Raw genomic sequence first — 21,977 nt, forward strand, 5'->3', positions numbered from 1 at the left:
GGTTTATCCTACCCCATCAAAGGCTGGGCCACCTATGAAAGCAGCCATATTGTAAACCAAGCCTGCTGCATTCATTGCTCAAATTTTAAATTGGTGAGATTACCAACCAGCTGACTCTTCCCCTTCACCACCAGCTTTTCTGAACTGCGAAGATGGGAGTTGTCCTTGCAACACATTCTCTGCTCCTGAAATTATCCGCCTTCAATCTACAGTAACCTACAGTCTCCACACCCTCCACTCACTCTGCCCCCTCACCTCCTCCCTATTCACATCCTCACACCCTCTTTGTGTGATGCCTTCTGTCAATGTGTCCGCCTATCTTTCCCTTTACCCGCCCCACTACAGGTTGCCACTCAGCATGACTGCTGCACTCCGGCTCGAGCTGGTGGAGATGGTTGTCGTGTGTGTGAAGTGTGCTTGCTTGCTTGCGTGTGTGTGTGTGTGTGTGTGTGTGTGTGTGTGTGTGTGTGTGTGTGTGTGTGCGTGCGTGCGTGCGTGCGCGCGCTCTTGCGTTCCTTTCTGAAGAAGGCTTTGACCAAAAGCTAAATGTGTAACAGCCTTTTCATTGTAGTTGATTGCAGTTCAACGTGACACCTTTACAGTGAGAAGCAATCTATCCTTTTCCTAATATTGTTGATATTCCTGCCTGGAGTTTAATTAAAAATGCTTACCATGCAGCAACAGTCTTTCAAAATGCTCCCATTCTCTTTACCTGCAATAATGTCATATTCTATAGCATGGCTTCTTTTCCCATATTTCTTTTAACAATATTTCATATTGACTTTACTTCATTGTGATGTCTATAAATTTCAAACAAGATGTGCATAAACTTTTCTTAATATGTTACAGTACTGTTTATAATTCAGTAGCATTTCTGGATCATTACTTGTTCTGGTTATTTTTTTACATATCCCTTTTCATGGTGAGTGTAATCTGATAACTGTAGTGATCTAAAGTTTCTTAAATGACTTCCCACTCATGATGATGATGATGATGATGATGATGATGATGATGATGATGATGATGATGATGATATCATCATCATCCCAACAATCCATCTATGTCTCTATCTTCCTCTATGTCTCTTGCCTCCTATAGTTATTTCATGGGCCTGTCTGTATCCTGCCAACTTTCAGTCTTTTAACATGCTCTTACCATCTTATCTTGTCTTTTCTATGATCTCTTGCAACGGCTCATCTTTCACTAGTTCTCTCCATAATTCTTTCCTTACTCTATCCATTTTGGTAAGTACGTTCTGCTTCTTTGAAACTTCATCTCATCAGCCTATATCCTGCTCAAGCCTTTTCTTCATTACCCACATTTCTGATGTACATGTTAGCAGTGAAGCATAATATGCTTGGTATAACAACTGCTTCTTTTTGGGTGGTATGTCCTTGTTCCATAGCACACTTCTTGCACATTGCAGGGAATCATGGACTTGCCTTCCCATTTCAGTAATCTCATCATCATTATTCCTTTCAATGTCTTCTATTATGCTCCACAGGTATTTGAAACATTCCACTATCTTTAGTGCTTGCCTTCTTATACTTATAATCACTGCTACTCTCCTCTTATTCCTCACTGTTATCATCGCTCCACACTTATTTGCATTTAGGCTAATTTCAATCATACCATACCGCAACTTCCACACATTTGGCTTTTCTTGCAGCTCTCCTATAATTCCGTGACATCATTAAATCAACTGCAAACATCACTGCTTTGATACTTTTATCTTCTATTTGCACTGCCAGTCCTGTCATATCTCATCCACAATAGCAATGAAAAGTAAAGAGTATAGTGCACTACATCCACATCTACACATCTATCTACATTTATAGTCCGCAAGCCACCCAACGGTGTGTGGCGGAGGGCACTTTACGTGCCACTGTCATTACCTCCCTTTCCGGTTCCAGTCACGTATAGTTCGCGGGAAGAACGACTGCCGGAAAGCCTCTGTGCGCGCTCGAATCTCTCTAATTTTACATTCGTGATCTCCCCGGGAGGTATAAGTAGGGGGAAGTAATATCCTCGATACCTCATCCAGAAACGCACTCTCTAGAAACCTGGACAGCAAGCTACATCGCGATGCAGAGCGCTTCTTGCAGAGTCTGCCACTGGAGTTTGCTAAACATCTCCATAGCGCTATCACGCTTACCAAATAACCCTGTGACGAAACGCGCGACATTTGTCTATGTTAAGGGTCAGTTGCCACTCCCTGCACCAAGTGCCTATCCGCTGCAGATCTTCCTGCATTTCGCTGCAATTGTGTAATGCTGCAACTTCTCTGTATACTACAGCAACATCTGCGAAAAACCGCATGGAACTTCCAACACTATCTACCAGGTCATTTATATATATATTGTGAAAAGCAATTGTCCCATAACACTCCCCTGTGGCACGCCAGAGGTTACTTTAATGTCTGTAGACGTCTCCTTATTGAGAACAACATGCTGTGTTCTGTTTGGTAAAAACTCTTCAATCCAGCCACACAGCTGGTCTGATATTCCGTAGGCTCTTACTTTGTTTATCAGGCGACAGTGCGGAAATGTATCGAACACCCTCCGGAAGTCAAGGAAAATAGCATCTACCTGGGAGCCTGTATCTAATATTTTCTGGGTCTCATGAACAAATAAAGCGAGTTGGGTCTCACACGATCGCTGTTTCCAGAATCCATGTTGATTCCTACAGATTAGATCCTGGCTTTCCAGAAACGACATGATACGTGAGCAAAAAACATGTTCTAAAATTCTACAACAGATCGACGTCAGAGATATAGGTCTATAGTTTTGCGCATCTGCTCGACGACCCTTCTTGAAGACTGGGACTACCTGTGCTCTTTTCCAATCATTTGGAACCTTCCGTTCCTCTAGAGACTTGCGGTACACGGCTCTTAGAAGGGGGGGCAAGTTCTTTCGCGTACTCTGTGTACAATCGAATTGGTATCCCATCAGGTCCAGTGGACTTTCCTCTGCTGAGTGATTCCAGTTGCTTTTCTATCCCTTGGACACTTATTTCGATGTCAGCCATTTCTTCATTTGTGCGAGGATTTAGAGAAGGAACTGCAGTGCGGTCTTCCTCTATGAAACAGCTTTGGGTAAAGGTGTTTAGTATTTCAGCTTTACGTGTGTCACCCTCTGTTTCAATGCCATCATCATCCCGGAGTGTCTGGATATGCTGTTTCAAGCCACTTACTGATTTAACGTAAGACTAGAACTTCCTAAGATTTTCTGTCAAGTCGGTACATAGAATTTTACTTTCGAATTCACTGAACACTTCACGCATAGCCCTCCTTACGCTAACTTTGACATCGTTTAGCTTCTGTTTGTCTGAGAGGTTTTGGCTGCGTTTAAACTTGCAGTGAAGCTCTCTTTGCTTTCGCAGTAGTTTCCTAACTTTGTTGTTGAACCACGGTGGGTTTTTCCCATCCCTCACAGTTTTACTCGGCATGTACCTGTCTAAAACGCATTTTACGATTGCCTTGAACTTTTTCCATAAACACTCAACATTGTCAGTGTCGGAACAGAAATTTTCGTTTTGATCTGTTAGGTAGTCTGAAATCTGCCTTCTATTACTCTTGCTAAACAGATCCACCTTCCTCCCTTCTTTTATATTCCTATTTACTTCCATATTCAGGGATGCTGCAACAGCCTTATGATCACTGATTCCCTGTTCTGCGCTTACAGAGTCGAAAAGTTCGGGTCTGTTTGTTATCAGTAGGTCCAAGACATTATCTCCACGAGTCGGTTCTCTGTTTAATTGCTCGAGGTAATTTTGGGATGGCGCAATCAGTATAATGTCACTCGATGCTCTGTCCCTACCACCCGTCCTTAACATCTGAGTGTCCCAGTCTATATCTGGTAAATTGAAATCTCCACCTAAGACTATAACATGCTGAGAAAATTTATGTGAAATGTATTCCAGATTTTTTCTTAGTTGTTCTGCCACTAATGCTGCTGAGTCGGGAGGTCGGTAAAAGGAGCCAATTATTAACCTAGCTCGGTTGTTGAGTGTAACCTCCACCCATAATAAGTCACAGGAACTATCCACTTCTACTTCACTACAGGATAAACTACTACTAACAGCGACAAACACGCCACCGCTGGTTGCGTGCAATCTATCCTTTCTAAACACCGTCTGTGCCTTTGTAAAAATTTCGGCAGAATTTATCTTCGGCTTCAGCCAGCTTTCCGTACCTATAACGATTTCAGCTTTGGTGCTTTCTATCAGCGCTTGAAGTTCCGGTACTTTACCAATGCAGCTTCAACAGTTTACAATTACAATACCGATTGCTGCTAGGTCCCCGCATGTACTGACTGTGCGCCGCACCCTTTGAGGCTGTTGCCGTTTCTGTACTTGCCCGAGGCCATCTAACCTAAAAAACCGCCCAGTCCACGCCACACAACCCCTGCTACCCGTGTAGCCGCCTGCTGCGTGTAGTGGACTCCTGACTTATCCAGCGGAACTCGAAACCCCACCACCCTATGGCGCAAGTCAAGGAATCTGCAGCCCACACGGTCGCAGAACCGTCTCAGCCTCTGATTCAGACCCTCCGCTTGGCTCTGCACCAAAGGTCCATACTACCTTGCTCCAAAAAAATTTTCTGTTCACACAAGTCTGTATTCTCCCCTCCCACTTTCACACAATTCACACTTCCTCAATACACTTCCTAAGCTATGTTTCTTATAGTCTGCCTCCCAATTACCCTATTATGAAGGGTTTCTGAGATCTTCCTTCTTTTCGCACTATCATACACCTTCTCAATGTCCAGAAACACCATTACTAATTCCTTACCATATTCGCAGTCTCTCTCTTTGGAGCTGCCTTACACTAAAAATTAGATTCACTGCCAACCTTCCTGGTCTAAACCCATCTTGTTCCTCTCTCGGTATACCTGTACTACTACCTTCAATACACACTTTCCCACAATCTTTTCAAATACTTCAGCAGTATGACATCAAAGCAACTCCCCTATAATTTTAACACATTTTCCTGCAACCTTTCTTAGAGACTGGCTCTATGATTCCCTTTCTCTAGTCTCTCCTTTCTTTCCATACTATTCTCATAACCTGACAGATCCACTCCATGCGAACAGTGCTGGCAGGCCTCATCACCTCTGTTTTCTCCTGAAACTGTATGCTGAATGCTTTGTTTTTCTTTGCAACTTCTTCTCTTACTCTACAATTCCACCAATGTGTTTCTTTTCACATTTTCTTATCACTGGTTCTTCTGTGCACTAGTTCTGCTGTTTCCACCATTGTTGTTTTGAACTTTCCTCATTCTTCAGACTCTAATGACTCTCTTCTTTTCTTGGTACATTGTTCTTTACCATTTTCCAAAATTCTTCTTTGCATTTCTGTTCTTTCAACTTCCACACTCTTAATCTTCTTTCCCGCCTTTCTGTGCCCTTTTACTCTTTAACACCTCTAACCATTACTACTAAAATAGGGCGACCGCTATCTACGGATTCAGAAATCACTGCCTCCACATCTGTGAGTGTTCTAGTCACATATTTTGTAGTCTAGTGCAGATTTACTCAACAAATTGTGGTTGTACCATATTGTTTTATAACTTTCCTTCTCCTTACTTCAGGTGTTGCCTATTGCTAGTCCATTCCCTTTGCAAAAGTCTGACAATTTTTGTACTTCCTTGATTCTCCTTCCACTCCCGACACTTCCTCAAGTCCTTCTGTTTTCTTGCTCGTGTGTACATCTAGGTCTCTCATTGTCATGATATTCTGTCTGGTTGGTTGTCTCTGCATTTTCTCTTCAAAGTCTTCCTCCCCTTTGCCAGAACATCCAACTTGTGGTGCATATATTTGCAGAATTTCCATATCCTTCCCTTTCACTTTTACTCTGACCTCCATTATCCTGTCATTTATTCCCATAAGCCCCCTTGTACTCTTCTCTCCTTCTTCCTCTTCCCACTTCAGTAAATCCTATATCCATTCCTTAATTCCCTTCTTCCACTACCTGCACACCTAGTTTCTGACAGTTCTAGAATATCCTCTCTACGTTCATTCCTCCGCCTTCCCTGTCGGTGTCCATATGTTCAATGTACCACGTCTTAGGCCTTGGAAATAGCTGGGCCATCTTCCACACTTGTTTTATGTTTGAAACATGAATTTTATACACTACAAGCTTGCTGGACTTGGCATAACAGAGTTCTTTCTCCAACCTTTTTGGTCCACAGGAGGTGTTTTACTTCTCTCCCAACCTTCAACAGCAAGGAGCTGCTGATGAGCATTCTTCAAAGCACCACACAGGGATGTGCCCTGGAAGTTTAAAGCTTCCCCGAGAGCATGACTTCCCATTATTACATTTGATTACCATTTAGGAAAACTACTTTCAGAAACTGATATGCACTCATTACAAACTATGTTGTATTTAGAACTAACATTACACCAACATTTTTTAAGTTCTTAAAAATCTTCAGTTGTTTAGTCATTAATCAGCTACACTGTGTTCTTTGAGTGTATCTGAACCATGAAGCCAAGTCATGTAATGTATTTAATGTGCATCATAATCTGACAAACCATTTATCACAGGATAGGCATGTGTTTCTTTAACTTCTGCTTGTTGTAGGAATACATTACCTATAAGGCTACAACTACCTTGAGCAACTTAAGTAAGTAAATTTATGACTGATACTAAATTATAAATGGCTAACAGCACATTTAAACCACTTTTCCTTACTTTCAGAAAATTAATGTTAAAATCACCAGAAATAAATAACCACTTCTTTCTGTCAGAGAGGCAGTACAATAAATCACACAACTTTTCATTAAAATTTTCGATTTACACAGTGAGAGATCTGTATATTGTAACAATCAAAGATATTATATTTCCCAATATTATCTTATGACATAATGCAATAAGGTCTGCTGTAAAGGAGTTTCTAAGTTAAGGTTCAGATTCCGAATTAAATTTTCAACTCAGTCTGGTAACATCAATCATTTCTAGTTCAACAGCCGTAAAGTGTATAACAAGATTCTATTTTGAACTTATCAGATGTAGAATTACCTTTGGGTGTCCCCCAGGGAAGTGTGTTGGGACGCTTGCTGTTCATGTCATATATTAATGACGTTGCAGACAATATTAATAATAAAATCAGGCTTTTTGCTGGTGACACAGTTATCTATAATGAAGTACCGTGTGTAAAGAAGCTGCATAAATATTCTGTCAGATCTTGATAAGATTTCAAAGTGGTCCCAGGATTGGCAATTTGCTTCAAATGTTCGGAAATATAAAATTGTTGACTTCACAAAATGAAAAAAATGTAGTGATCAATGACTATAATATCAACGATCCACAGCTGCAATTTACCAACTCATACAAATACCTGGGTGTAACACTTTGTGGGGATATATAGTGGAATGGTCACAGAGACTGTCATGGGTAAAGCAGATGGCCGACTTCGGTTTATTGGTAGAATACTGGGGAAGTGTAATCAATCTACAAAGGAGATTGTTTCCTAATCACTTGTGCAACTGGTTCTAGAATATTGCTCAAGTGTATGGGACCGGTGATAGGACTGACTGGGGATATTGAACGTATACAGAGAAGGGCAGCACAAATGGTCACCGGTTTGTTTAACCCGTGGGAGATACTGAAGGAACTGAACTGGAAGGCTCTTGAAGATAGAAGTAAACTGTCCCAAGAAAGTCTATTAACAGAGTTACAAGAACTGACTTTAAATGATGACTCTAGGAATATACTACAACCCCTACGTATCGCTCATTTAGGATCCTAAGGATATGATTAGAACAATTACCGCAAACAGATAGGCATTCACACAATCATTCTTTCCACACTCAGCACATGAATGGAAAGGAAGAAACCCTAATAACTGATAAAATGGGATGTACCCTCTGCCATGCACTTCAAGGTTGTTTACAGAGTACAGATCTAGATGTACATTTAGGTATCTACATCTATTATCTGCAAACCACCATGAGATGCATGGCAGAGGGTACATCCCCGTATACCAGTTATTGCGGTTGCTTCCTGTTCCATTCACGTATGGAGTGTGGGAAGAATGACTGTTTGAACGCCTACCTGTGTGCAGTAATTATTGTAATCCTATCCCCGGGATCCCTATGTGAGTGATACGTAGGACTCAAATGGCTCTGAGCACTATGGGTTCAAATCAAATGGCTCTGAGCACTATGGGACCTAACATCTGAGGTCATCAGTCCCCTAGAACTTACAACTACTTAAACCTAACTAACCTAGGGCATCACACACATCCATGCCCGAGGCAGGATTCAAACCTGCGACCGTAGCGGTCGCGCGGTTCCAGACTGTAGCGCCTAGAACCACTCAGCCACCTCGGCCGGCTGAGCACTATGGGGCTTAACATCTGAGGTCATCAGGCCCCTAGAACTTAGAACTACTTAAGCCTAACTAACCTAAGGATATCACACACATCCATGCCCGAGGCAGGATTCGAACCTGCAACCGTAGCGATTGCGGTTCCAGACTGAAGCGCCTGGAAGCGCTCAGCCACAGCGGCCGGCTGATATGTAGGTGGTTGTAGTATATTCCTTGAGTCATAATTTAAAGATAGTTCTTGAAAATTTGTTAATAGACTTTCTCGGGATAGTTTATGTCTATCTTCAAGAGTCTTCCAGTTGAGTTCCTTCAGTATCCCTGCGGAACTCTCCTATGGATTATAAATATGTGATCATTTGTGCTGCCCTTCTCTGTATTCATTCAATATCCCCTGTTAATGCTATATGGTACAGATCCCACACACTCGAGCAATATTCTAGAACCAGTCATATGAGTGATTTTTAAGCAATCTCCTTTGTTGACTGATTGCACTTCTGAAGTATTCTACCAATAAACCAAAGTCTAACATCTGCTTTACCCACGACTGAACCTATGAGATCATTCCACTTCATACCCTTGCAAAACATTACACCCAGGTATTTGTATGAGTAGGCCAATTCCAACAGTGACTCGCTGATATTATAGCCAAAGGATACTACATTTTTTTCATTTTGTGAACATTTATGGCATGTTGCCAAACTATAGGTTGACTCTTACATAGAAGATAACAGCAACCATTCACTTTTTTACAATGCTATTTATTTGTCTAAATAGCGCCATTACAGGTTACATCTTCAGATGGCTAGTTCATGTTAAGATACATTTTACATTAGGTTTCAATTTTTGTTTTCCCAACTGATGAAATCTCCTTGGGTGGTGATGAGATACGAGACAATGTTTTTTTGACTTTGTGAGACTCACAACAAATTTCAGTGATGTTACCTTCCATGTAAGAGTCAATCCATATTTTGTGCACAGCCTCCAGCTCAGAACATCAGTTTTCAACAAATAGCAAGTTGTCAGTCTTTGCACCAATGTCAAATATTACCACGATCTGGCTGAATATTTGTGCAACTTCTTCCAGACAGTACTTAATCACACATAACTGCATCACCTGATTTTTCTGTTAATATCTTGTCTGCAAAGTCATTAATATACATTAGGACCAGCAAGGGTCCCAACACATGCCCTTCGGGCACACACAAAGTTGCTTCTACATCTAACATTGACTCTCTGCCCAAGATAATATGTTGTGTCCTTTCTCCCAAAACGTCCTCAGTTCAGTCACAAATTTCACTTGCACCTCCATATGATTGCACTTTTGACAATATGTGTAGGTGTGGTACCGAGTCAAATGTTTTTCATAAATCAAGAAATACTGCATCCACCTGGCTGCCTTGGTCCAAAGCTTTCAGTATGTCACGTGAGAAAACTGCGAGTTGGGTTTCATGTGATCGATGTTTTTGAAATCCATGCTAGTTTGCATTGAGATAGTCATTCTGTTCAAGATGCCCTATTATGTTTGAGCTCAGAATATGTTCTAAGATGCTCTATTATGTTTGAGCTCAGAATATGTTCTAAGATTCTACAACGAATTGTTGTCAAGGATATTGAACATTAGTTTTCTGGATTACTTCGGCTACCCTTGTTGTAGACATACGTAACCTGTGGCTTTTTCCAAGAACTGGGGATGGTTTTTTGTTCGAGGGATCTATGACAGATTATTGTTAGAAGAGGGGCTAACTCAGCCATAAATTCAATATGGAATCTTACAGGGATTCCATTAGCACCTTGAGCTCTGTTCAATTTTAATGATTTCAGTTGTTTCTCAACACCACTGACAATACTTATTTAATTCATTTTTTCAATCATACGAGGATTAAATTGGGACAATTCTCCTGGGTTTTCCTTTGTCAAGGGACATTTTAAAATGGAGCTAAGCATTTCAACTTTTGCTTTGCTACCTTTCATTTCAGTTCCTGTCTCATTCACTAGGGAGTGGGCACTAACTTTGGTGCCACTAAAAAGTCTTTACATATGACCAAAAATTTCTTTGGGTTTTGTAAAATATTTGTCTAGATTCTGCTACAGTAGCCATTGAAGGTATCACTCATTGCTCTCTTGACCGCTAAAAGCATTTCATGCAGCATCTCTCTATCTCCAGGCCTACTTTGTTTTACACCTATTATGCAGTAATCTCCATTTCTTTGGAAGTTCTTTACATTGACTGTATACAATGGAGGTTCCCTCCCATTATGAACTCTTTTAAGCTTAATCCGGAATTCCTCTATGTGCTCCTGCTCTGTGATGAAATTTTCAAGCTCCTCACTGAGATATGACACTACTGAACATATATATATCTTTTTGCTTGCTTTAGTTGTTCTTCATACTTTGGTTATTGTTGTTGGCAACTGCTTCATGCTCACTGACAGCAGTTTCAATGTGGATCCTCAAAGTGGTCATGTCTATTTGTGGCCATTACACCCAATATATTTCCGTCGGGCGTAGGGTTTCTGACTACTTATTCTAAGTAGTTTTCTGAGAAGGCATTTGGTAAAGTTTCACAGGATGTCTTTTCATGCCCGCCACTAACAAAACTAATTTTCCCAATTAACTGCAGGATGACGTAGATAAATAAGTACGGAAAAAGTCGCGTCCCTTATAACCATCGCAGCACAATAATAGTTAAGCTAATATACTAAAGTGCCTCTCTTTAAACAGAGTACAGTTTTAAACGACCTACCGGCAAAACAATCACTGTTATGATGAAACAGTTGAAAATGTGTACTGTCAATTTAGTAGGTAAATACAAAAATTAATTTGTATCTGACACAAAACACTGCAGCTTTGTTAAAGAGCATTTTTAAATCCAGTATATCACCTAGTAAACAAAGACACAAACCGAAACGAGCAAAATAATGTAATAACAAATATCGATAAAGCTACTTACGTATTTTTTTTTTGCAATGAAAACAGTCTAAGAATGGGGAATACGACTAATAAAACAACAAGCAAATAAATGTCATGGATCTCGCGTAGACTCACAACTACACTTTCGCACCAAAACTGTCGAATATGCTAAACATCACACGCACGTGTAAACAAAAGTGCCGTATACAGGGCAAATCGACTATCTTTCCAGTTATATTATTTGCCATCACTGCTACGAGAGCAAAGGAAGCGTGAAATGATTGATGACTGCCGTTGCCAACAGAAGCGACGAAACAAAAGGCTGCGTAACGCATATCAGGCTGCTGAGATGACTAATCATATTTGTGAGATTGTATCTGAATACTTTAAAACAAGCATTTATTTATTTTGGAATGGATAATTTTACACAGCAGATATGACAACACTGTTTCACTTCCGCGGAGGTCGTACTTTGACACTAAAAGACTTTGTTAGGAGCGGCAGTTTTGTGTGTTTGTAATTTAGTGTTTACCACTGTGTTTACAGTTAAAATGGACCATACGTCAGCTACTCATGTGCTCGAGTTTGATGATAAAGTGTTTTGGTTCGAGCTTTCACCATTTGAATGGTCACAGAATCTGTTATGTATCGCATTCACAAATAAAATCACTGTCGGCAAACTACGATTCCAGGTGAGAAACGGGACGGAAAAGAAGTTCGCATGAGACTGATAGAATGGGGAATGACCAAAGCGGTGACTGTACTTGGTTGTTGTGTCTTTAATTTTAGCTATTCAGTATCACCACTTCCGTAAAGTTACTGTGTGTGATAGGTGTAGGAAATTGTCATGCACGTCGGTATTCGCTTCACTTCGACGGCCTCATTAGAAAGAAACTGCGATTGTTAATTAAATACTTCCATGGAATGGTAAAATTTAACGAGCATAGAACAAGAAAATAGATCTTTTTTGTCTTTTTAAACGGATCGCTATGATCTGCACAGAGAATTCTTTTGATTTCCCAACTGGTAGTTCAGAACCATAGCACAAATTGCATGCGTACCCAACTTGCATTCATAAATTGTTTCGTAATGGTGTCCATAAGATGTTTTCGTACTAATTTTTTACTCGGGTTTGTTTATGGGTAACTTGATGATGATGAAGCAATTACAGCTTTTTACTGTACCATTGCGTCCTCTAATGTGGTGAAGATATTATTTGACCATAATAACTTGATGACTGCGCTTGTGCTGGCACAAGCATAGAGAATTGGCACGCTGAGTGGAAAATTAATATGAAAATAGCCTTTGTGCTCCGTAAATGAAAGCCACAAAACTGTGGATGCTCTACAGTTTACTGTCTCGGGACATCCACAATTTTGTACTTTTCATTTACATGTAAGGTCATTAGTATGATGCCAGTTGTAAATGCTGTGTGGGCAGGAAGACCATCAGTAACCCTTTAGATGAGTCAGTCACTGGAGTTGAATAAATGTCTCTAGATGCCCTCTTGTATGACAAGTGAACTCATGACATAACTTGCAACCCTTCTTTAAATTTCTTTACCCTATGAATCACACCTGGCAAGAGTCTCAGGCTAAGAAGTAAGAATCTAATGAAGGTCCTGTTCATTAACTTCACAAAGCTTAATTGCATTTCTTTAGGATTCTTTCAATGAATTTCAATCTACCACTAGTCGTATATGTTCGTTCCAGTTTAAATCTCTCAGGATGCACATCCTTAGGTATCATTGTATAATCAATTGAAGATGTGTACTTCTGACTATTTATACTTAATGTTTACTTATGTTGTGGGTTAACTCCCAGATTCTCGCCAAGAGTGGCTACAATTTTCCGATGTTTGAGAGTCTTACATACAGCGGCATTGCCTGAAACAACCCCATGGAGCCACCAACGTTAACCTTTAAATCATTTACAAGTAATGTGAACACAAATGGTTGTACATCATTGCCCTGCACTATAACCTAAACACTGTCTTATCTGGCAATGCCCCCACCATCTCCTCCTCCCCCCCCCCCCCCCAAGAACAATTTGGTATGACATTTTCAATCCAGTCACAAAGGTAGTCCAATATCAATATGCACTTATTGTGCTCACTAGGTGACGGTTCAGGACTGTATTGATTAAATTGAATGCCTTCTGCAAATCATGGAACATGATAACCAGGCTCCACTATCTACTGCTTCCTGGATCTTGTGAATGAATAGAGTGAGCTGAGTTTCACAAGACTGCTGTTTAAGGCACCCTTGTCAATCTCCACAGAAGAAATTTTCATGTACACACTCTGCAAGCCACCATATGGTGCAAGGCAGAGGGTTCTTAGTACCATTACTACAGTTGAGTCATATAAATTGATTCCTGACAGTTGCAGTGGGCTGGGTGCTTCAACTTTGTACACCTATCTCAACCAACCACAAAATGTGAATTTGTAAATGTCACTGTTGCACTGCTACAGTATTGTCACAGCTATATGGATGACTATTGTTTTCACTTGTGCCCATTAATCCTATGCAACTGAATGCTGGAAACAACAATTGTTAGCTGTCAGTGATCATCTTATACTGACTCAACTAGTCATTAGCCTTCCTGTTCCATTCGCAAATATACTTCCGTGCTTCACAGTCCTTACACGAAATGTAAGTTGGCAGCAGTAGAGTCATTCCATAGTTAACTTCAAATGTTGATTCTCTGCTTCTTCTCAGTCTTCTCTCCAGGAATTCCCATTTGAGTTCACAAAGCATGTCATAATAATTGCATTTTGATTGAACCTATTGGTAATAAATGTAGCTACACATCTCTGAATTGCTTCGGTCTCCTTTAATCTGATCTGGTGGGGGATCCCAGACTCGTGAGAAGTACTCAAGAACAGGTTGCACAAGTGTTCTATAAATGGTCTCCTTTGCATATGAGCAACAAGCAACATTTCCCTAAAATTCTCCCAATAAATCGAAGTTGACCATAAGGCAGCACCTCACTAATATTGTTTTCGAACATTATAGGATTGTTTTGATACTTACCTACCAGCATCAACTTACATTTTTCTACATTTGGAGCAAGTTGCTTTCATCATGTCAAACCGAAATTCTGTATAAATCATCTTGTATCCTCCTATAGTTACTCAGAGAAGGCACTGTCCTGTACACTGCACCATTATCAGCAAACCGTCGCAGATAGCAGGTCACCCTATCTGTCAGATTGTTTATATATACAAAGAACAAGAGCAGTCTCATCACATTTCCGTGGCTCACTCATGGTGATACTGTTGTCTCTGATGAACACTCAACATCAAGGACAACTATCTGCAGTGGAGCACTGTGTCAAATTCTTTCCAGAAATCTAGAAATATGGAATTTGCTTGTTGTCCTTTATTCGTGGTTCACGGGATATCATGAGAGAAAAGGGCAGGCCGAGACTCACATGAGCGATTCTTTTTAAATTATGTTGATTTGTGGCAGAAGCTTTTCTGCCTCAAGGAATTGCGTTATATTTGAACTGAGAATATGTTAGAAGTCTGCAGCAAACCAATGTTATGGATAATGTTGTATAATTTTGCAGGTTCTTTAAAAAGTCACCTGCACTTTTTTCCAGTCGCATGGGAGCGTGTTCTGCGTGAGACACGCATGATAAGTACAAGATAAGGGGCCATTGCCAGAGACTACTCTCTGTAAAACCGAATTATTATTCTGTCCGGACCGGGAAACTTTTTTTTTTTTTTCTTCCACCTCTTTTAGTTTCTTCTTAATGTCTATGTAACCCAAAAAGGAGTCTGTTTGAGTCAAACAGTGGTAAGTTGGTGCAGTCCTGCTGCATGAATGATTTTTTTTAAATGTGAAATTTATAACTTCAACTTTGCTTTTGCTATCTTCTGTTGCCACACTGGACTAGTCGATGAGCGACTGGATAGAAGTCTTCCACCCACTTGGTGATTGTACATTTCCTCAAGTTCTAGGCAAGGTTTTTTGCCAAGATATGAATGGGAAGTTGTATGCTACATACATCAATCTCTTTATAGACACATGAATTTCTACTAACTTTTGTCTGTCAACTTTTCACCATTCTTTTTTTAACAGAGACTCCGACAGTCTCTGCTTCCTCAGCATTTTCCAAATTTTGTTGTTAAACCACAGTGGGTCTTTTCTATCCGTAATCCACTTTCTCAGCACATACTTCTCCACTGCACAATTTACAGTTAGTTTAAACTTTCCTCTACAACCATTGGATTGCGATGAAATTATATACATTCAGATACCTAAGCTAGCATGATGCTAACAACTGTGCATCTGCTCTTTCCAACATAAATACTCGCGTAGACTTCTTGATGGATTTATTAACTTTAGTAAACATTATTGCTGTTATAATGTGGTCATTAATCCCTGTCTCTCTGCTCACACTGTCAATAAGCCCAGGTTGTTTGTAGCTACAATGTCTAAAATATTTCCATTGTGTCTAATTTGTTGAACTGGCTGCTCAAGAGAGTTTTAGAAAACATGTCAGAATTACTTCACAAGACTGTCTGTCTGTGGCACCTGGAATGAATGCGTAGGTGCCCCAATCTATAATCAGTAGGTAAAGTCTTCGCCAACTAGTACGCCATGATCAAGATACTTCTACACTACACTTTCTGTGAATGATACTACAACTGTTTGTCAGAATTGGGTGGTCAGTAAAAATATCTCATAATTAACTTTTGACAAAATAATTTAGTTGGATAGATAAAGCAACCTCAGAATACCTTCTTCAGGCAGAAAGGTTGAAGGGGAAGAAAGAGCAGTGTAGGAAAAGGACTGGAGAGTTCTAGGAATAGAGGTAGATAATTTTGTCAAAAATTAATTGTTTTTGTTGTTATATCATAATTAACTTTCGTTAAGAGAAAATAAGATGACAGAATATATTTTGAAATGCAACGGTGACAATAACAAACGTAATTGTTGGGTTCAAATTAATGATATGAATATAATAGAGGGAAACATTCCACGTGGGAAAAATATATCTAAAAACAAAGATGATGTAACTCACCAAACGAAAGCGTTGGTATGTTGGTAGACACACAAACAAACACACACACAAAATTCAAGCTTTCGCAACCAACGGTTGTTTCATCAGGAAAGAGGGAAGGAGAGGGAAAGACGAAAGGATGTGGGTTTTAAGGGAGAGGGTAAGGAGTCATTCCAATCCTGGGAGCGGAAAGACTTATCTTACGGGGAATTTTGTGTGTATGTTTGTGTTTGTTTGTGTGTCTATCAACATGCCAGCACTTTCGTTTGGTAAGTCACATCATCATTGTTTTTAGATATATTAACTTTAGTTAAGCTAGACAGTTTACTCCTGTACAAATAACTCCACAGCCAGAATCAGTCTCGACCACAATAGACCCAATATTTTTGTTACTTGCAATGTGTGCACCCCCTCCTATGGTGTCTAATCTGTCTTTTTGATTTATCTTCCATCCCTCATTAAATATTCTACTTTGGATTTCATCTTGAGATTGAAAATAATTTGAACATGACATCTTTCCTGGAGGGCTGCAAAATCGGAACTTTTTATGAACACTTTGGCAATATACTGTTCAAATTTTGAGAGTTGAAGTGACTTTTCTTTATATGCAGTATGATTTCTCTCTCTGCCAATCGGATGATGAGTGCTCATAAGAGGACCTCAAATTATTGCTTAGACTTAAAAACGTATGTGCATTCTACAAGCACTCTGCTTTCCAAGTAGCTGCTTCCTCCATGTAGTGCAGCCCTGACCTTTCAAGGAGAATACTACAATTCTCCACCACATAATGCAAGTCCAGAGACCTGTAAAGGATCCTTATCAATTCTGGGAATTATGCTGCAAATTGTGAGCCACTTGCACTCAGGTGTGAGGCCAGCAGTCTTCTCCACTTCTGCCAGCTGCCCAGGGCACCAGCTCTAAGCTAAGTCTAAACGTGACAGTTGGTAGTTGGTGAAATCAATGACTGTGAGTTCAAAATCTTAGTTGTAACACACCAGCATGTGCCACAACCTAAGGTCTAGGTTAGGCTGGAAGGTCACAGGTTGGGAGCTGATGAAGTGGTATTAAATAAAGGTTTTAGTTAATCATAACTTTCCCATCACTGACAATCTTGCATGAACAAATGCTGTTAAATTTTATCTAATATGTTGAACCCTCAAGTAAACTGTAGTCTGCGCCTTATTACTCAGACTAAGCAGAAATATTTTGCTACATTTCTGAAGACTCCTGTTAACGTATGTAGTCATTGACATTATCATGGCCACATGATCACTAATTTCCTCCTGTGTCGCAAATGAATGGAAAAACTTGTTGTTATCAAGTTGGGTTCTAACTAACTGCTCAGAGTAACTTTTGGGTAAGATATTTAGAACAATAATACAAAAATCCCTTTTTGAACCATCTGCTTTAATCATGAGTCCTACAGTGTGTACCTATTAAGTTGAATTCTCCCTATATTAGCACAACATAATCAGGAAATTTACATGACAGTTTCTCCACACTTTCTGCGAAGTGTTCTGCCACCACTGCTCTTAAGGCAGAGGTATCTGATTACCATGTGTACAATGTTTGGCAATTACATTCACTCAAATTAATTCACATTCAAAATCTGTGATAACCTCACTATATATCATTAAAAGTTCTTTATGATAATAACTTTGCTGCCACTATTAAAGATCATCTTATCCTGATGATATTTTATCTTCCTCACCCAATAATGTACATCACTGTAGAATTATGTGAGTCTCAAAGGATAAGGCTGAAAATTGCGAGCTATGCTTTCTACCCTGTGTACAAGACTAGCTGTCTTCACCAGTTCAGCCTCCCATTTAAAGGAACTGAAGGTGGCCTCTGAACAGAGATGCAGGGCAGCCTCCTCCGTATCTTGGATAAGACACTTTGGCAGGTATATCAGATGCACATTGGCTTTCCCTCCTAATGTGCCTGGTAATTCTTTAACGCAATCCTATCTACTAACTGAGCCCCAAATGATCAGCAAGGATCCTGTCTCTACTTTTCTAGACTTTCAGGAAGATTGACCTCATTCGTAATTGACTTGGTGTACCTTGCCGCCTTAGATTTTCTCTCACCAATGAGGACCAACATGCATGTATTGCTAAGGTGTAAGGACACAGCTGTCTCATCAGTACCAGGGTTCACTTTCCACTTAGAGATTTGCAACACTAACACTGTCTACGATTCTCCTCCGGGAGTGGACAAACACGCAAGGCCAGGTGCATCAGAAGGCATAGTGATATCAGGGACTGTCCCCAACAAAGGAACCCTCAGAAGTCCACAGCTTGGCCCCAGAGGCCTTGTCACTGCCTCAGCTCAGAGAAGCAGCATGAAGCCTATTGCCCATGAGATCAAAGCATCTTCTACCTCTTTCCAGACAATGGCCAATTCCCTTAGCATCTGTACACAATAAGCACAGTCCCTATCTGTCTTTCACTATGAGTAGCTGAATAACAGTGTGAAAGAAAATACTAACACAAGTATTCAGACACAAATTGAAAATTGAAACGATACAATTATAACACACGATGACACTATGTGACTGTGGCACTGAAAAGCAGCACTACTAGAAAGGCAAGCCACAAAGAATGAAAACTAGAAAAGAAAAAATACTGTCTTTGAGGAAATCTTCAATGCAGTAGCAAGTATTGTGACATATTCAACAAGATTGTATTTTCTCCATCAGATACAGATGTTGCACCAAATAGAAAGCTTCTTTTTAAATGTGGCAGATGAAATATTTATATTCTTTTTATGATTGATTATTTATAGCAGGGCCTGATGGCAGTCTGCCCCATACTGTCTTACTGTTCATTTTTGTAATTTTTGTGGGGTCCCACACCGCTCCCCGGAAGAGAGAGGGCAGCCCTTGTAAAACTTCAGTTCTTTGGAGCCATGACAGTCTAGCTGGCAGTGGAGCAAGGGGATCCCAATTCAGGACAATAACTTGTTTCACAGCACATTATTTTTGAACTTGTGCGACAGTGCAGTTGTGGCAACAGAAACTCCACATGGCTGGCAGAGAACAACATTGTTTACTCAGTTGTTCAATTTTTAACTTGTCTGTGACAAAAATTGAGCCAAACAACAGAGCAATTGTGAAATCATTGGAGTATTATGTTTTAAATGAAATTGTGTGAATAATGTTTATGTAAAAATACATTGTTATTATTATATCTGTTAACACTTTTGCAGGTGCATTTTTTTGTAACAACTCAGCGAAGACAATTTATTTTTGGATAATTTTATTGTTGTAATTTAGGATCAAAAACAATAGTGATACATAATCACTGTTGCATCTTTGTGAGGTGTTAAAACTGGTGGTAAATAGATGTCTCACTTCCCTTTTGTGTGCTGTTGTGTGTTGCCATTACACATAAAAAATGAACAGTGTTTTCTGCTTTTATTTTATGTTTTCTTTTACTTTATTTAAAAGTATTTGTTACTGATATTAAAGTTTACTTACCACAGTGTGAAAACAAGCTGTGAGAGTTCATCACGCAGTATAGGTATAAGCTGATACAGGTCACAATAATGTATATTGCCAAAGTGAAGCAATATGTTTTGACAACAGTAGTGATCCCATGACAAACACAAATGGGTTGTTGTAGCAGTTTTCATACACCTGGTGCAGTGTACTACCACAAGATGTCTGGCATAGACAGAGGTGGTGAAACGTATTCCCAAAAGCTTTGGGATATCCCTAAGTTGGTTGTAAGTATACTTCCCAAGGACCACAAATGACAGATTAATTTTGTGGTAAGTATATTTCCAAGCTACTTCCAGAAACTACATTGGTGGTAACCATACTTCCCAATAACCATTAAAACACCATTGTTTGGTGAGAAATGGCCCACAGCCCTGAAGGCTATGTTTCACACCAAACGGAAACTGCAGCTGGTGCAGCAGACTGCCACTAGATGCCAGGAGCCTACAGAAGTGATAACACATATTCCCTTAAACATTGTAAAGAAATACATTTAGTGGGAAGTGTGTCCCCCACGACCCATGAAAGGGTTATATAAAATGAATATTTGTGAAACATACTATGTAAACTAGGTGTCCTTTCTGGAAATTGTCAAGTGCATTTTGTCTGATGTTTTGGCAAATATTTGCAATTTCATTTTTGCAAGGTGAAGCTGGAGTCAGCCCAAACAAATAGTGCTCATCACATCTTTCATGCAATGCCCACCATCAACCAAAAGAAAAGAAAATAATCTTTAATTACCTGCCCATTTGACAGAGTTATTCCAAATTAGGCAGGTGCGATATCCCTCTTATCAGTACATATTGACAGGGATGGTAAAAAACAAATAATAACCAGTATTCCAGCAGCAACTGAACAGCGCTGCTGCGTGCCGGTAGCAGTCAGCACGGACTGGGGTGGCACGTGGTTGCTGCTGGAATACTGCTTATTCTTCGTGTTTTACTATCATTTGTTAATACATATCGATAAAAGAACATTGCACTAGACTAATTTGGAACCACTCTGTGAATGAAAAATTCCGTTTTAAAAATAAGTTTGTTTGTAACTGGAAATAAAACAATGTTCTAAGATGACACTGGTTGTTGCTACACATTTCAAAAAAGGAGATTGCAAATATCTGCCGAAACACCAGAGAAAATGCGCCTCTCAGGAGGGGGACACACTATTTAGGTTCTTTAAATGGCCTGCACATACAAATAAATATTCGCACCATCTCTGTATGGCAAAGATAACAAAGTGAGGTATGATTATGTCTAAGCTAACAGAAAAATGAAGGTTAATTTGTCAATTTTTTATGTAACTCATTTGTTTTTCTCACCAATCTTGATGTCTGTTGGTCTTCTGAGCTGGTGCAAGAACTGAATTGTCTCAGTATTGTGGTAAGTAAAAGTTCTAATATGCAGAAGTCGCAAGATTTTATTCTACTACCAAGCTATGTCGTAATTTTCTTCTCACAATGCGATGAGGACTTTCACTTTAAAATTCAGCTGTTCGGAGAGGAAGTCAACACAAAAGGAGAATAGCTGCCACAGCATTTTTGTACATCATTGGGGGAAAAAAAGATATATTACCAAGCCACACATTGAAAATAAAAGACATTAATATATACCCTATGTTTCAGAACTGCCAGAACATTCTTAACATGTATGCGTCTATGCCTGAGCGCATTTCTGCCTTGACTGATTTACTTCAGATTTATACTTGATAGTCTAATAAATATTCAGAGAGAGACACAAGCTATATACTTTTTAATATTTATTTAATCTATACAAAATATGTAATAGGAATACAGTGTTGGCAAAAGTCTTGATAAGTTCTTGACCGAATTACATCACATTTTTACACGATACTCTAATAAACAGTCAGACAAACGTAGCCTATACATGCTGCGTTGTGAAAATGTGTGGTTTCATTTTCTTTCCCCCAGTCAGTTTTAACTACGTTAGCAGGGCATTTAAACCCTTAGACAAAGTTTTATCCCATTGGTTTAGAATATGACTATAGAATCTGAATCATCCAAAAATTTGTATTCCTCTGTGTTCACATATTAAAACTCTGCAAAATACTGTCATTGAAACCAGTATCCTCAAAGATCCAGGAGCTGGAGAGGTCTCTCGCATACCCAGTAACCAATGACCCCAACCGATTTACCCATTCATTCTAAGTGATTTTATTTCCCTTTCAAGTTTTCATTAGCAATTTAACAATAAACAGGAGGCAGGA

At 39.6% G+C, this 21,977-nt stretch overlaps 2 protein-coding genes across 4 annotated transcripts in view; one reads left to right on the forward strand and one right to left on the reverse strand.

Annotated features, from left to right (window-relative positions):
* Positions 1-11,489, reverse strand: part of LOC126475361 (exportin-5) — a 197,251-nt gene extending 185,762 nt beyond the window's left edge. Inside the window, exon 1 of one of the 3 annotated variants that reach the window (XM_050103176.1) lies at positions 11,281-11,489. The gene's annotated coding sequence lies outside the window, so the exon portion shown is untranslated. Of the gene's footprint in view, positions 1-11,073; positions 11,096-11,280 lie in introns of those variants that run through there. The other 2 variants (XM_050103177.1, XM_050103178.1) reach the window with 2 other exon arrangements.
* A 196-nt stretch (positions 11,490-11,685) lies between these two features.
* The window catches only part of LOC126475363 (nucleoporin Nup37), a 66,990-nt gene continuing 56,698 nt past the window's right edge, over positions 11,686-21,977 (forward strand). Inside the window, exon 1 of the mRNA XM_050103179.1 lies at positions 11,686-11,932. Within this exon, the coding sequence (XP_049959136.1) occupies positions 11,792-11,932 (141 nt within the window). The 5' untranslated portion in view covers positions 11,686-11,791. The remainder of the gene's footprint in view (positions 11,933-21,977) is intronic.

The sequence above is a fragment of the Schistocerca serialis genome, chromosome 4, assembly GCF_023864345.2.
Source record: "Schistocerca serialis cubense isolate TAMUIC-IGC-003099 chromosome 4, iqSchSeri2.2, whole genome shotgun sequence".
Lineage (NCBI taxonomy): Eukaryota > Metazoa > Arthropoda > Insecta > Orthoptera > Acrididae > Schistocerca > Schistocerca serialis.